Source organism: Xenopus tropicalis, chromosome 7 (genome assembly GCF_000004195.4).
Source record: "Xenopus tropicalis strain Nigerian chromosome 7, UCB_Xtro_10.0, whole genome shotgun sequence".
Classification (NCBI taxonomy): Eukaryota; Metazoa; Chordata; class Amphibia; order Anura; family Pipidae; genus Xenopus; species Xenopus tropicalis.
The window spans coordinates 65,726,250-65,741,786 of record NC_030683.2 but is presented as its reverse complement, the minus strand read 5'-3'; the positions used below and the strand labels follow the sequence as shown (position 1 = coordinate 65,741,786).

General features: G+C 38.6%; 1 protein-coding gene across 1 annotated transcript in view; it reads left to right on the top strand.

Annotated features, from left to right (window-relative positions):
* The window catches only part of mthfr (methylenetetrahydrofolate reductase (NAD(P)H)), a 31,748-nt gene extending 17,793 nt beyond the window's left edge, over positions 1-13,955 (top strand). Inside the window, 7 exon segments of the mRNA NM_001102994.1 lie at positions 1,692-1,942; positions 5,392-5,526; positions 5,634-5,814; positions 6,292-6,474; positions 7,622-7,723; positions 9,106-9,225; positions 13,051-13,955. Coding sequence (NP_001096464.1) covers positions 1,692-1,942; positions 5,392-5,526; positions 5,634-5,814; positions 6,292-6,474; positions 7,622-7,723; positions 9,106-9,225; positions 13,051-13,248 — 1,170 coding nt within the window. The 3' untranslated portion in view covers positions 13,249-13,955.
* The last annotated feature ends 1,582 nt before the right edge of the window (positions 13,956-15,537 follow it).

Sequence of the window (15,537 nt, the reverse complement as noted above, 5' to 3'; positions counted from 1 at the left end):
CCTGAGCAACATTCTGGAAATCAGGGTTGTTCGGCTAGCTCTCTGCCATTGGCAGAGAGCTGAAGCATCAAGCAATCAAGATCCAGTCTGAAAACGCCACCACAGTCGCCTATTTAAATCATAAGGGAGGAATGCGGAGTCGACAAAGCCCTTAGATAAGACAGCAGAATCCTGAATTGGTGGTGTCGCAGGAGGTCTGGCTGTTAGCAGTTTACATCTCCGAGAACTGGAAAGCCGACCACCTCCCAGAAAAGTGGGCACTAAGTCCGAAAATCTTTTAGGGCATCGTGGACCGATGGGGTCTTGTGGAAATAGACCTCATGGCCTCTCGCTAAAATTGCAAAGTTCCTTAATTCATGGCCAGGTGCTGCGACCCCCTGGCCATGGCCAGATTGGATTTCAGACTGGCATGTCTTTCCCCCCTCTCTCTTTACTGTCCAAAGTCATCAGAAAGATCAGGGCTCATAGAGTGTTGGCGATCAGCGCCTTATCACATCAGCAGCCTTAACTGGTAATTCACATGGACAGAGCAGTCCTAAGAATGCTTTCCACTTTCATACCAAAGGTGGTATCTTCCTTTCATATCAATCAGGATATTATATCCCTTCCTTTTGCCCACAACCATCTTCCCCCAAGGAAGTTGCTCTGCATTCTCTGGACTCAGTCCGGGCATTAAAGTTCTATCTACACCAGACCAAAACCTATGTACTACAGCATCTTTATTCGTTCTACTTTCAGGCCCCCACAAGGGGAGCATAAATTGCCCAAGGGAAGTTGCCACCATTGCGTATAAGGGCTCATTCCACCAGGGGTATCGGCACTTCCTGGGCCTTCAGGAACAGGGCTTCTGCCAAACAAGTCTGCAGGGCCGCTACTTGGTCCTCTGTTCATTCCTTCACAAAATTCTACAATTTTTTTGCAGAATCTGACGTGCAGTTTGGGAGTGAACAACTGCTGCCTGTAGTACTCTACTCTAGCCTTGCTTCTCCCACCCTATTCTTCTGGGACAGCTTTGGTATGTCCCAATGGTCCCTGTGTCCCACAGATACCTGCAAGAGAAAAGGAGATTTTGTGATACGTCCCGTTAAATCCTTTTCTCTCAGGACGTCTGTGGGACACAGGACTCCACAACCCCCCAGAAGCAGACTTCCTGGAATTCCATCTGCCATCTTGTATATAGTTTCTAGTTTCATGTTACTTTCTAGTTTCATGTTCATGGTTAGCTTTTTGACAAAACTGGCAGTAACAGGATCTGCATGGGGGTATAGCAGCAGGGAGGAGTGGATTTGTTCTCTTCTTCCTCTTCTAGTGTCCTGCCTCCTGCTGGTAGATATTATACCTATGGTCCCATACTTACAGACGTCTTGAGGGAAAAGGATTGGAGTATCACAAAATCTCCTTTTTTTATGTCCCCTAATACATCTTGTTTATAGAAAAAAATTGTGGAGTTACTGTTTTATTACAGAAAAAAAAGAAATCATTTTAAAAAAAAAATAGAATTATTTGCTTATAATGCACTATATGAGAGGCCTGCATTAAATTTGCATCTTTCTGATAACTGGTTTCCAGATAAGAGATTGCATACCAGTCCTTTTGTAAAGAAGCTTGATTGTCCCACCCTTTCAAATGTATTATTGGTAGCTGGGAGGCAAAGTTTCCATGGTTTAAATTTTTTTTCTTATGTTAATCAGGGATATGGTTCTTTGCGCCAGCTAGTAAAGCTTTCAAAACTTGAGGTCCCCCAAGAAATTATGGACGTCATAGAACCAATTAAGGATAATGATGCAGCCATTAGGAATTATGGCATTGACTTGGCAGTATCAATGTGTAGGGAGCTGCTGGACAGTGGTCTTGTACATGGACTTCATTTCTATACACTTAACAGAGAGGTAGCCACTATCGATGTCTTGAAGCGCCTTGGAATGTGGAAAGAAGATCCTAGGTGGGTAAAGCAATTTTGCTATAACAAGAATCTACTCTGGCAACTTTAGCGATAATTATGCTTGTACAAAATGAAATGAAAGGGTTTACATACATTTAACAGTGTTTTGTTACTCTTCATCAGCACAAATTTAATTGTTTGCAAAAGCAATTTCTCAAAATTTTTTTTTTTTAGTTTTCACAATTTCAAATTACAAAGCAAATGGGGCATTTTGTTGCAAATTACTATACATGGGATGCTGCCATATAATCTGTGCACACATGAGGGTTGATTCGCTAAAGGTCGATAAGCGTTATTGCATGCTTTTTTGCGTTAAAATTGACACAAAAAAAAACGCACGATTGGCTAAAGTATTATCGCATGTGTTAAGTCGCATATCGCGTGCATTAAATAGCGCGCAACCGAATTTGTTAATTTTAACGCATTGCGTTAATTCTCGCACAGAAATAATACTAACGCATGATTTACAAACACTTAGACGCACTAAATATCGCATTAGTTTGTGTGAAAATTAACACCTACTTGGGGCAGGCGGTAATTATAGAAAAGTACAGTTCATGAGCTTTTGGCAACACAATATGGACTTTGCGGTGTGATTTATTCAAGTATGTGTTGGCCCTAGAGTGATGTAGCTTCCAGTGTATGGCTAATATGGCGTGTGGTTTTTCGCACGCGGCAACAGTTTGTGTGCGCTGCGTTAACTAGTGCGTGTTGCGTCAAATACCGCACGAAAATAGTCTTTGTGACTTAAATAACGCAAACAGCATTGCATCTAAATTAAAACAAGTATCCTTTTATTGATTCGCGCGTTAAAATGCGGTAAAATTTTTACATGCTATAATATTGATATAATATTTTAACGCACCTTTAGTGAATCAGCCCTATGATGTGTTAAAGTTGCATGACAATTTGTTCTTCAAATGTAAATATGTTTATACAGATATGGGACCTGTTATCCATAATGCTCAGGTCTTCGGGTTTTCCAGAACTTTCTGTTATTTGGATATTCATACATTACGCCTACCAAAAATCATTGTTAGATTAAATAAACCCAATAGAAGTGTTTTGCCTCCAATAAGGATTATTTATATCTTAGTTGGGATTAAGCACAAGGTACTGTTTTATTACTACATAGAAAGGAAAAAATCATTAAAAAAAAAATTTGAATTATTTGATTAAAATGGAGTCTATAGAAGATGGGCTTTCCCTAATTTGGAGTTTTTTGGATAGCGGGTTTCCGGATAACTGGTCCAATACCTGTACACAGATAAGCCAGTGTTACACAATTCACACTGCAATGATAAAGAAGTCTTGTACAAAATAAATTCTCAATGTCTGACATGGAACTTAAATGTAAAATAATAGTGGGGTCCTCCACCTGAAAACAGTTTTGTGCATAATGAAAGGAAAATGTAAAAATGGAAAATGTATTCTAAGCAAATTTCCCATATACATTAATTAAAAATAAAATTAAAAAAAAATATATATAAAAATATTTGGTTACTTCACAGTAAATGTACTAGCTTGTAAAAGGCAGGTGTCTGACTTAAAACAGTGTAGGTAATTTGTTATGTTCTAGGTCTGCTTATTATCTGCTCTGACTCCCGAGACAATATAGCAAACCGTGCAAAGAATGTAAACAACCAGATACTGCTTTCAATAGCAAAGAACTTTAAAATTGCATTTGCTTGGTTTTTGGCATTCATATTTGATTATGGATAGAAAACCAGTGAAGAATTGTGTACAGAGAGGTTATCAAGCACGCATTGTCTTAACTGACCTAGGGTTTGGGATAATCAGGCTGATAATCCACCTATATGCTTGAAAAATCCTCTTATTGTGCCTGCACCCAGAAGCGTGGATATCCGCCAACTAATGCAAAGGCATATGTTTGTTTGTTTGTTTGTTTGTTGGCAGTTATTGGCGGCATGCACCTGCACCCGGAAGCACTGAATGCGCCACCATTAGTATTTCTTATTTCTGTTTTTCGCCAGTGAATCTGTGTTTGCTAATGACCTAAAACTAAGCCTCCCAGGACTGTAAAGTAACAGTTATGCATGTGGAATTTAAAATTGTGCTGGATACTTAAAGCATTCATGGGGCTTAGATAAGTATTCTCAATGGAGAATGACCTAGAAGTACATGCTGCTAAAGGTTAGTTTTTCCATGCAGTATCAGCAGCAGGGAGGGCTAGCACAAATTATCCTGTATTTAAAGAGGTATAGACTCACAAGGGGAAAGGGTATTTCTTATCCTTTACAAAAGTACTGGTAATGTCAGATCTAAAATTTGCTGTGAAGCTGGTCTTCAATACTCAGAAGGTACTGAGTACTGAAATACAGAAAGAGAAATAATAATTTGTATGAAAGATATCCATTACAAAGAAGCTAACCAAGTTGAGATTATATACATTGGAAAAGCGGTGATTAAGGGGGATATTATTACTATCTATAAACCTTTAGGGTGAAGACACACAGAGCTACGTGTCACAGCTACTAAACAACAGAAAATACCCTGCCATAGACAATACTGAGAATTGCCTCTGCTAAACGTAGAAACAATTATCAGTAAATGATCAGCATTGTCAATTTTAGTAGCTGCTACTAAGTAGCTCAGTATGTCTTCACCCTTAAGGATAACATAAAATACATTTTCTGGTGCCATATTCACTAATGTAATTCACTATTGTAAGGAGGACATCACACAATGTATGTATGTATGTATATCTTTATTTATAAAGCGCTACTTATGTACGCAGCGCTGTACAGTAGAATTCATTAATACAGACAGGGGGTTAAAGATAATGGATAAATACAAAGTACAACAATAAATACAATAAATACAAAGTGCAGTTGCAATAAGAGTCAGAAACACAAGATGAAGGAGATCCCTGCCCCGTAGAGCTTACAATCTATATGGGAGGGGTAACTAACAGACACAAATAGGCAAATATAAGTGCTATAGGTCACAGTGGGTGACATTACAGTATAAGTGCCAGTTTCCAGATCAGGTGCTGGGCGAGTGCTCCAAAAGGTAGTCTTTAAGTTTAGTTTTAAAAAGACTGAGGGAGGATTCTCTCCGGAGGACATCAGGGAGGGAATTCTAAAATGTAAGGGGCAGCAAGGCAGAAGGGTTTAAGGCGGGAAACAGCAGCAGTAGTAGTGGGGGGCGCAACCAAGCGGTTGCTCTGCGAGGAACAAGGAGTCGGCCAGGAACGTACGGAGACACCAGGGAAGAGATGTAGTGAGGAGCAGAGGAATGGAGGGCTTTGAAGGTTAATGGGATTCCTTAAGATAAATGAGGGTGGAAGTCCATTCTCTTCAAAAAGTGTTTTTTATATTGAGAACTTTGAGGATGTGGAATTCTTTTCCTGGAGTGGTTCTTTAATTTTAGAGCTTGGTATGCTATCTAGATACATTGTTGTTGATCTTTTTCTTGTTCACTATTAGGCGACCTTTGCCTTGGGCTGTGAGTGCACATCCCAAGCGAAGAGTAGAAGATGTCCGTCCAATTTTTTGGGCTAGTAGGCCAAAGAGTTACATACACCGTACACAGGAGTGGGATGAATTTCCAAATGGGCGTTGGTATGTTTTTGTTTTTGTTTTAAAAGCATAGCTTTTATTGTTATGTAAATGATAGAGTAGGGACATTTTTCAAAGCTTCTAATTACATTTTTACTTTTTTGATTAAGGGGCAACTCCTCCTCTCCAGCTTTTGGTGAGTTAAAGGACTATTACCTCTTTTACCTGAAAAGCAAATCTCCACGAGAAGAATTGCTAAAAATGTGGGGACAAGAACTCAGCAGTGAAGAGAGTGTGTTTGAAGTGTTCACCTATTACATCTCTGGAGAACCTAACCCTAATGGACACAAAGTAAGATTGTTTCCCAGTTCTATATAAAGGTATAGGATGTATTATCCAGAACACTGGGGTTTTCCAGCTAAGGGATCTTTCAGTAATGAAGTCATCAAAAATTATTGAAAAATAAACCCTATAAGATTGTTTTCCCAGCAATATGGGTTCATGCAGCTTTAGGATCAAGTACAAGAAATGTATTTGCTTAAAATGGACTTTGTGGGAAATGGCCTTCCCATAATTTGAGCTGTCTGAAAAATGGGTTTCTGGATAAGGGATCCCATACTTGTAGTTATGCACTAAAAATGTTGTAATTCGTGTATTTAATTGTAACTTTTGCTGCACAATTGTCTGTCATTAGTTTGGTATACACACACATATGCTGGTACTGTTAATAGTAACGGTAAGAATTGCACATACTAGGTGCGTATTGTACAATATGAACATTTTGCTTTGGAATTCTGACTCTTAAGCAGCTGCTTCTTCTGTTTGCAGGTTACTTGTCTACCTTGGAACGATGATCCTCTTGCTCCAGAAACCAATCTACTGAAGAGCGAACTGCAGAAGGTTAATAAAAGGGGAATTCTTACTATCAACTCCCAACCAAATGTCAATGGGAAGCCCTCCACAGACCCAATAGTGGGCTGGGGTCCCAGCAGAGGTTATGTCTTTCAAAAGGTATTGCAAAGGTTTTCTATACCATTTTAATATTATAGACAACATGTTGGGGTGGATTCATGTTCAGGAAGCTGCAAAAAATACCCTTACCATTCCAAAACTGTAAATGTAGCCTTTAGCACTGATCTTTGAAGCAGCATGTGTCTCATAGAGGATTCATAGCACAGTGCTGATTGGCTGAACAAACAAGCTACAACAGTGTCTTTAATCTGTGAAAGACTTCAACAGTATTGCCGAAGACACCAATCACTAACTCAGAACCAATCTGTTGGTTGCAATAAAACTCTTAGAAATATTTTTAAATATTTGTAGTTTTTTTTTATGGGTTTCCATATTTATATTACCGTATATACTCGAGTATAAGCCGTTCTGAATATAAGCCAAGGTACCTAATTTTACCTAAGAAAACTGGAACTCGAGTATAAGCCTAGGGTGGGAAATGCAGCAGCTACTGCTAAGTTTCAATAATCAAAATAAATACCAATGAAATTACATTAAATGAGGCATCAGTGGGGTATAAGTTTTTAAATATTTATTTCAAAGAAAAAACGTAAACTAGCTCTTTAAGTGGAGAAGAGGGTCAACAAAAACAATATGGTATCAACAATGAGACTTTAAGAGTACTACCCCCTTAGCTCCATCAGCAACCAAACTAAACACAAAAAAACCCTTCAAAACTATGATTTATATAGAATATAAAGTGCAATGATGAAGATGAATTTGGGAGCGGGCTAGGGCACTGGAGGGTCTGGTTGTGGGAGGCCTAATTTGCACACAAAGGACAGAGGGTGCTAGTCTGGAGGGACCCATGGCACCCGACTCGAGTATAAGCCGAGGGTGACTTTTTCAGCACATTTTTGGTGCTTAAAAACTAGGCTTATAATCGAGTATATACAGTATCTTGACATTTAACCAGAACTGCTGTATAATTCAAAAGGAGAGAACCATAGTAAGTCACTTTAAGTCATATCTGTTTCAAGGCAGCTGTCCTTTATTTGTTCTTGAATACAGTTACCCATGTATAACAAAATTTAAGATTTATAATATATTTATTGTTCAGTATAAAAACATCAGTAATAGCTTCATACTTCTCATATTTCTGCAAACTTATATGTTTGCTGACTAACCAGACATTCTTTATTCACAGGCCTATCTTGAATTCTTCACATCCAGTGAAATGGTCACTGCCCTCATCAAAGTGCTTAAGCGATATGAGCCTCGTGTGAACTATCATATAGTCAATGTACATGTAAGTTGAATGGCAAATTCCTGGTCTAAAATTTTACAAACACCACAGAAACACACCCAATTACTTAAGCTTTTGTCTTCATCTGATACAGGTATGGGACCTGTTATCCAGAATGCTCAGGACCTGGGGTTTTTCAGATAAGGAATCTTTCCGTAATTTGGATCTCCATAACTGACGTCTGCTACAGATCATTTAAATATTGAATAAACCCAGTAGGATAGTTTTGGCTCCAATAAGGATTCATTATATCTTAGTTAGGATTAAATACAAGGTTCTGTTTTATTATTACAGAGAAAAAGGAAATCATTTTATAAAATGATTTGCTTATAATGGAGTCTATGGGAGATGGGCTTTCCGTAATTCGGAACTTTTTGAATAACAGGTTTCCGGATAAGGGATCCCAAACCTGTGCTGAAGTTTTTTCCCAGTTTAACTGATTTTCTAATTTGAATCAAAGCCAAGAAAAGTACAGCTGCTTAGTTAAAGGCTCATGATGTTTTTTTAGTTTTACTAATGGATTTTTGGCAATATATGTATGTAATGTCTTCCAATTCCTGCTCATTATTGTATAAATGGGAACTAAACCTTCCCCTTTTAAATTATTGAATAAGTGTAGAGAACCCCTATCCTTATTGTCATTTATTATTATTATTACAATTTGTGATATCATTAAATTCCCCTACACCAAACACTGTAGAAATATATTACCTGAAGCAGAAACTTCAAAATGTTGAGAACTTGAGAAACTGTATTATATGTGCTCTTGAACAAACTACAGTACATTGACAATAACTTCAATTATGTATAATAGTGCTGTTTAACTTTTCCTTTTTAGTGGGCAGTCATTTTGTTTACCAAATTCTCCTGTGCTATATTATATGAAATTAATGATGTAAATAAATCTCTGTGAATTTTATGGGCAGGAAGTAGACGGGGGGCCATACAGATCCTTAGGCATATTTTAAAGATATGTTATTCTGCCAGTAGAGAAAATGTATCTGTCCTCTGTCCTATAGTCCTTCAGTTGTACAGCCCAGTAGTCGTGATGTAATATAATAATAATAATGATGGTGATGAAAATATTCTAAATATACGTTTAATGTTGTTACTGTACATCACTTTGTTTAATCGACAACTGGTAAATTATAATAGTCTTTTGTGGAACTTTTATATATATATATATATATATATATATATATATATATATATATATATATATATATATATATATATATATATATATATATATATCATTTTCTGTAACTAGTGTGAAGTGGGATGTTTGTTAATGGAGACGCAGACTAAACATGTGCAAGAAATATGTAACATTTCCTATAAATCTTACACAAGGAGTTTAAACTATTTCTCCCTTATATTTTTAGGGTCAAAACATTACAAATGCTGCAGATTTACAACCCAGTGCTGTGACGTGGGGAATATTTCCAGGACGTGAAATTATTCAGCCAACAGTTGTGGATCCAGTTAGCTTCATGTATTGGAAGGTATATAAATGATGTAGATTTTATAGGAATAAATAACAAGCACTTACATTGGTTTCTTATGTTAGTATTTAATTCTTCATGTCATCCTTGCATTAGTACAGCTGAAGCAAGGAGTGCAGACCATATATAGCCATATAACCACATTATTTTTATTTGTATAATACTGTCAATTTTCTTGACTATTTCATAGTTCTAATGGCATCACAAAATGTGATAGACTGATATAAATTTGACTTATGTCAGGACTTTCTGTTGTCCAGCACAAACCTGAACATTTCTGGACTTTACATTCTTCAACCATATTTGATCCAGATTTTTCAGGGTAGTCATTTGACACTTTGTTCTTGTTTCAGTACAATATTTTTATGGTCATGGACTTGGGATCATTGCCCTGCTGACTTTTGGCCCGGTTTCCATTTTTTTTTAGCTTAGAAAAACAGGTTCTCTTGAATTAATGTCCCATTAATCAATATGCCCAGTGTCTGCTGATGAAAAGTTGCATCACAATATAAAGCTATTATAAAGCTGTAGGTGTTATTTCCCAGGTGTGGGCTGCATTAGGTATATACAGTCATGGCCAAAATTGTTGGCACCCAAGAATTTTTTCCAAAAAATAAAGTATTTCTCACAGAAAAGTATAGCAGTAACACATATTTTGCTATACACATGTTTATTCCCTTTGTGTGTATTGGAACAGAACAAAAAAGGGAGGAAAAAAAGCTAATTGGACATAATATCACACAAAACTCCAAAAATGGGCTGGACAAAATTATTGGCACCCTTAACTTAATATTTGGTTGAACACCCTTTGGAAAAAATAACTGAAATCAGTGTCGCTTCCTATAACCATCAATAAGCTTCTTACACCTCTCACCAGGAATTTGGGACCACTCTTCCTTTGCAAACTGCTCCAGGTCTCTCTTATTGGAAGGGTGCCTTTTCCCAACAGCAATTCCACAGATGTTCAATGGGATTTAGATCTGGACTCATTGCTGGCCACTTCACAACTCTCCAGTTATTTGTTGCCATCCATTTCTGGGTGCTTTTTGACGTTTGTCAAAACGTCATTGTCCTGCTGGAAGACCCAAGATCTCTGACGCAAAGCCCAGCTTTCTGACACTGGGCTCTACAGTGCCACCCAAAATCCTTTGGTAATCCTCAGATTTCATGATGCCTTGCACACATTCCAGGCACCCAGTGCCAGAGGCAGCAAAACAACCCCAAAACAACATTGAACTTCCACCATATTTCACTGTAGGTACTGTGTTCTTTTCTTTGTAGGCCTCATTCCGTATTTTATAAACAGTAGAATGATGTGCTTTACCAAAAAGCTCTGTCTTGGTCTCATCTGTCCACAAGACGTTTTCCCAGAAGGATTGTGGCTTACTCAAGTACATTTTGGCAAACTGTAGTCTTGCTTTTTTTTATGTCTCTGTGTCAGCAGTGGGGTCCTCCTGGGTCTCCTGCCATAGCGTTTCATTTCATTTAAATGTCGACGGATAGTTGGTGCTGACACTGATGCTCCCTGAGCCTGCAGGACAGCTTGAATTTCTTTGGAACTTGCTTGGGGCTGCGTATCCACCATCTGGACTATCCTGAGTTGCAACCTTTCATCAATTTTTCTCTTCCGTCCACGCCCAGGAAGATTAGCTACAGTGCCATGAGTTGCAAACTTCTTAATAATGTTGCGCTCTGTGGACAAAGGCAAATCTAGATCTCTGGAGATGGACTTGTAACCTTGAGATTGTTGATATTTTTCCACAATTTTGGTTCTAAAGTCCCCAGACAGTTCTCTTCTTCTCTTTCTGTTGCCCATGCTTAGTGTGGCACACACAGACACACAATGCAAAGACTAAGTGAACGTCTCTCCTTTTTATGTGCTTTCAGGTGGGATTTTTATATTGCCCACACCTGTTACTTGCCCCAGGTGAGTTTAAAGGAGCATCACATGTTTGAAACAATCTTCCACAATCTATCCACAATTTTGAAAGGGTGCCAATAATTTTGACCAGCCCATTTTTGGAGTTTTGTGTGACATTATGTCCAATTAGCTTTTTTCCTCCCTTTTTTGTTCTGTTCCAATACACACAAAGGGAATAAACATGAGTATAGCAAAACGTGTTACTGCAATACTTTTCTGTGAGAAATACTTGATTTTCTGGAAACATTTCTGGAGTGCAAACAATTTTGGCCATGACTGTACAACACCTTACAGAACCTTTGATAAACAGCTTGGTCTATTCTGAACACTAAAACTTTCCCCAAATAGCAGCATTTTTATGTTTTTTCAAGAACAGCCATAGTGTTGCATGGTTTCTTTTAAATAATGGCTTGTTTGGTGCTGTGCTCCCTTAGAGGCCTGTGTCATGCCGATAGTTAACTCATACCCAAATTGAAGTGTGTTAGTAGTTAGATTTGAGGAACTGAACTTGGGAACTTGGGAAACAGCTTAGGTGGTTCTTCACAGTGAGGGCAGTGAGGTTATGGAATACCCTGCCAGGTGATGTTGTAATGGCAGATTCTGTTATGTCAGTGCTGTCCAACTGGCGGCCCCCCTCTGTGTGGCCCCCCACCTGTCTGGCTGCTTTGATGGCTTACTCTTGTGTAAGCTTTAAATGGTATCAGTACTGTGATTAACTGCCCCCCCCTGCATGGTTCTCACCTCAGATTCAGGCTGTAATCAGGCTGTATTGTTTAAATATGTAATCCCCTGTACTGTTCACACCTTTTAATCTCTGCATTGTTCACCCCCTGCAGTGTTCACACCTCAGGCTCAGGCTGTAATCATCCCCATTGTTCCCCTGTTCACACCTCAGGAACAGTAGAAACCCACAAATAATCCCTGCATACTACAAAAAGAACATATACTGTGGTGGTACTGCAATTAAAAAGTTTTTTAATATATAGTTTTGTGCAGACTGTAGGAGCAGTGCCAGCATTGTGTCACTGTAGGCTGCCTGTGTGTGCCATACACACAGGCAGCATAGGGCAAGCAGAGTATGGCACACACAGGCAGAGTAGGGCAAGCAGAGTATGGCACACACAGGCCAAGTTTGGCACAAACCAGCCAAGAATGGCACACACAGTGAAAGTATGGCACACGCAGGCAAGGTAGGGAAGGCAGAGTATGGCACACACAGGCAGGGTAGGGAAGGCAGAGTATGGCACACACAGGCAGGGTAGGGCAGGCAGAGTATGGCACACACAGGCCAAGTATGGCACAAACCAGCCAAGAATGGCACACACAGTGAAAGTATGGCACGCAGGCAGGGTAGGGCAGGCAGAGTATGGCACACACAGGCAGGGTAGGGAAGGCAGAGTATGGCACACACAAAGGCAGGGTAGGGCAGGCAGAGTATGGCACACAGGCAGGGTAGGGCAGGCAGAGTATGGCAGGTTTTTGCTGTACTACAACCATTAATATGGGTATGGTCATGTGATAACATGGGTGTGGTTTCAAGTGGGTGCGGTTTCAAAAGGGGGAGTGGTGAAACCTGCCTTCCATTATCGGCCCTCCACCACGTAGGTCGGAAAAATTCCGGCCCTCAGTACAACAGAAGTTGGACAGCACTGTGTTATGTCTTTAAGAGGGGCTTGGATAATTTGTTAGACAAGGATGATATCCCAGACTATAGTGATCTTAATATATATATTAATATAGGTATTGAGATATATATTTATGCACTGCGGGTCATTCAGAGGGTTTGAGCATTTGTCTTTTTTTAAAAACCAAATAAACTATGTAACTCGTATTAATTAGAGAGCAATTTTTAATTTTGATATATATCATTTTTTTTTTTTTTTTTTTTTTTTTTAAATCTGCAGGATGAAGCCTTTGCCCTGTGGATTGAACAGTGGGCCAAACTCTATGAAGAAGAGTCTCCATCTCGTATGATTATTCAGTATATTCATGACAACTACTACTTGGTAAATCTGGTGGACAATGATTTCCCCCTTGAGAATTGCTTGTGGCAAGTTATAGAGGACACTTTTAAAGAGCATGATAGTCCAACTGACCAGTAAGAAATAGCTGTATCCTGCTGCTGTGCCTACTACCTCGTGGCTAATGGAGAAATCCAAGTGCAACAGAATTTATTCAAATGGATTTGCAATGAATTGTGCTTTTTGTTTCCTCCCTCCCGTCCAAACAAATTCTGTGCCCTTCTTTTTTTTTTTTTTTTTTTTTTTTTTAGTTTAAACCTTATTATCTGCCAGTGAGAAGCACCCAAATACAACCATGCACTTGTGGCAGTGCCGTCCAAGCAGAAGGTGTACCCAAGGCTGCTGCCGAATGGCAAAGTCCCATCTGGCAATTCTCCAGTATCCTGTACTAAGGGAGGCAGACAAAGAGGTATATGCCTAGCATCCCCCCACCATTGTGCCCCAGACACATGCCTCTTCTGCCACCCCTAGTCCCAGCCCTGACTTGTGGATTCTATTTTAACTAAGTAACATGCTAAATACCAGAGGATCATACACCCTGTGTTCTATAGGCCTTATTGTATAGCACTACACCTACTTATAATTATAGGAATACTGTCTGCTGCTTCACATGCTTGAACATTAAAAGAGTGAACACTACAGGTTAAATTTCAGTGTAAGGTCTCCAGGACATTGTCTTTAGCAGTTGTGTGTCTTTTTATTCATTGCTTGCCAGATGTCCACCTTCTATTTTGTATGTTTTTAACTTATTTTTAAGTAGGATTTTAATAAAACAAGAAATTATGGTGTTTTGTGTCTGCCTTTATGGCAACAGTGCTTAGTTTTAAATTGAAGAGCCTAGCAGGGATTCCTTAATTTGTATTCAATGAACTGAATAGTATGTAACAGTGGGTTCTGTTATACTACCAAAAATATGGAAATTTATAAAACTTAAGGTTAATTATTTTGAATGAGCAACACTACAAACTTTGTATTTTGTATGCATAGCAATAATGTATATTACTTATACAATAAATATTTACATTTTACGTATTTTAACTCAAGGCACCATTTTGTGATATCTTCTGTGTTCCCTTACAGAACACTGGACCCTAGCAACCAGATAGCTGCTGAAACTCCAAAAAAAGTGAAAAAATATTTTTTTAAAAAAATGAAGACCAATTGCAAATTGTCTCTGAATATTGCTCTCTACATTATATTAAAAGCTGAACAACCCCTTTAAAGAGACCTACAATGTTTGGATTGGTTATTGGATTGACTTCTGTAAAGATAACATGATTTTGAACATGAGTATGCTATGGAATGTCTTATTCTTAACAACTTTTCACTTGGTCTTCATTTTGTGTTTTTAGTTTTTAAATTGACATGCTGACAGCCACAAAACTATTTTACAATTTTATTTTCTTATTGTTACTTTTAATTTTCTTTTTAATTAGGCCCTGCCTTATTCATCTTCTAATCTCCCATTCAAACCATTGCCTAGCTGCTAGGGTAAACTTCACCTTAGCAACTTAGCTGCTGAAATTCCAAATTGTAAAGCTGTTGAATGAACAAGTTGCAAATGTATAGATTAATAATAACAACTTAAGTGCCTTGCATTTAAAAGGAACACTCTTTCTATATTTTTTTTTTCATATCTTTTAAGGATTCATAATATAACAGCAAAACCCACTTGGTGTGTATGTGGTAAGCTGTGAGTATGCAATTGCCCAATAAGTAGAAACAAACTCCCCTTAAATTATCTCAGCTGTGTGTAAAGACCCAAATATACTATGATACGTTAGACTAGTGGGATCCTATTCTCTTCATTGGAGCTGCACACAGGCACCTCTTTGGACTGTGACTTCTATGTAACTTTTTGTATTGCTTTACTTACCTTTAGTGATAAGTGAAATTTTTTGCCAGGCATGAATTTGCTGTGAAATTTGCATTTCGCCATTGGCGAATATTTTCATGAAACTGCTGCAAAAATTTGTACTGAGGAAAAAAAAAAAATCCAATTTTTTTTGGGCAAAGGGATATGGGACAGATTTGCTCATCATTCCTTTTTAAAAGTGTTGAGAGAAGGGGCAAAAACATAAACATTGTGGAATGCAGTCTGGTAGAGTCCTTTCTCTCACCCTGCAGGTAGTCAGTGGGTAACCTGACTGGGTACCCTGCTACGGTGAGGGAGTGATCCCTTCCATTCTCGCCCTTACCCTTCTGATCTGGCTCCGGAGCAACATCACTTACTGTTGCACAGATCCCGGGTTAGATGGTTAGTTAACTATTTGCTGTCAAAGTCAGGTAGCGAGTCTGGGTAGGGGGTCATGGGGAGGGCACGAGTCTGCCCAACCGGACCTGTGCAGGACTGTACAGTCTGGTCTGTGT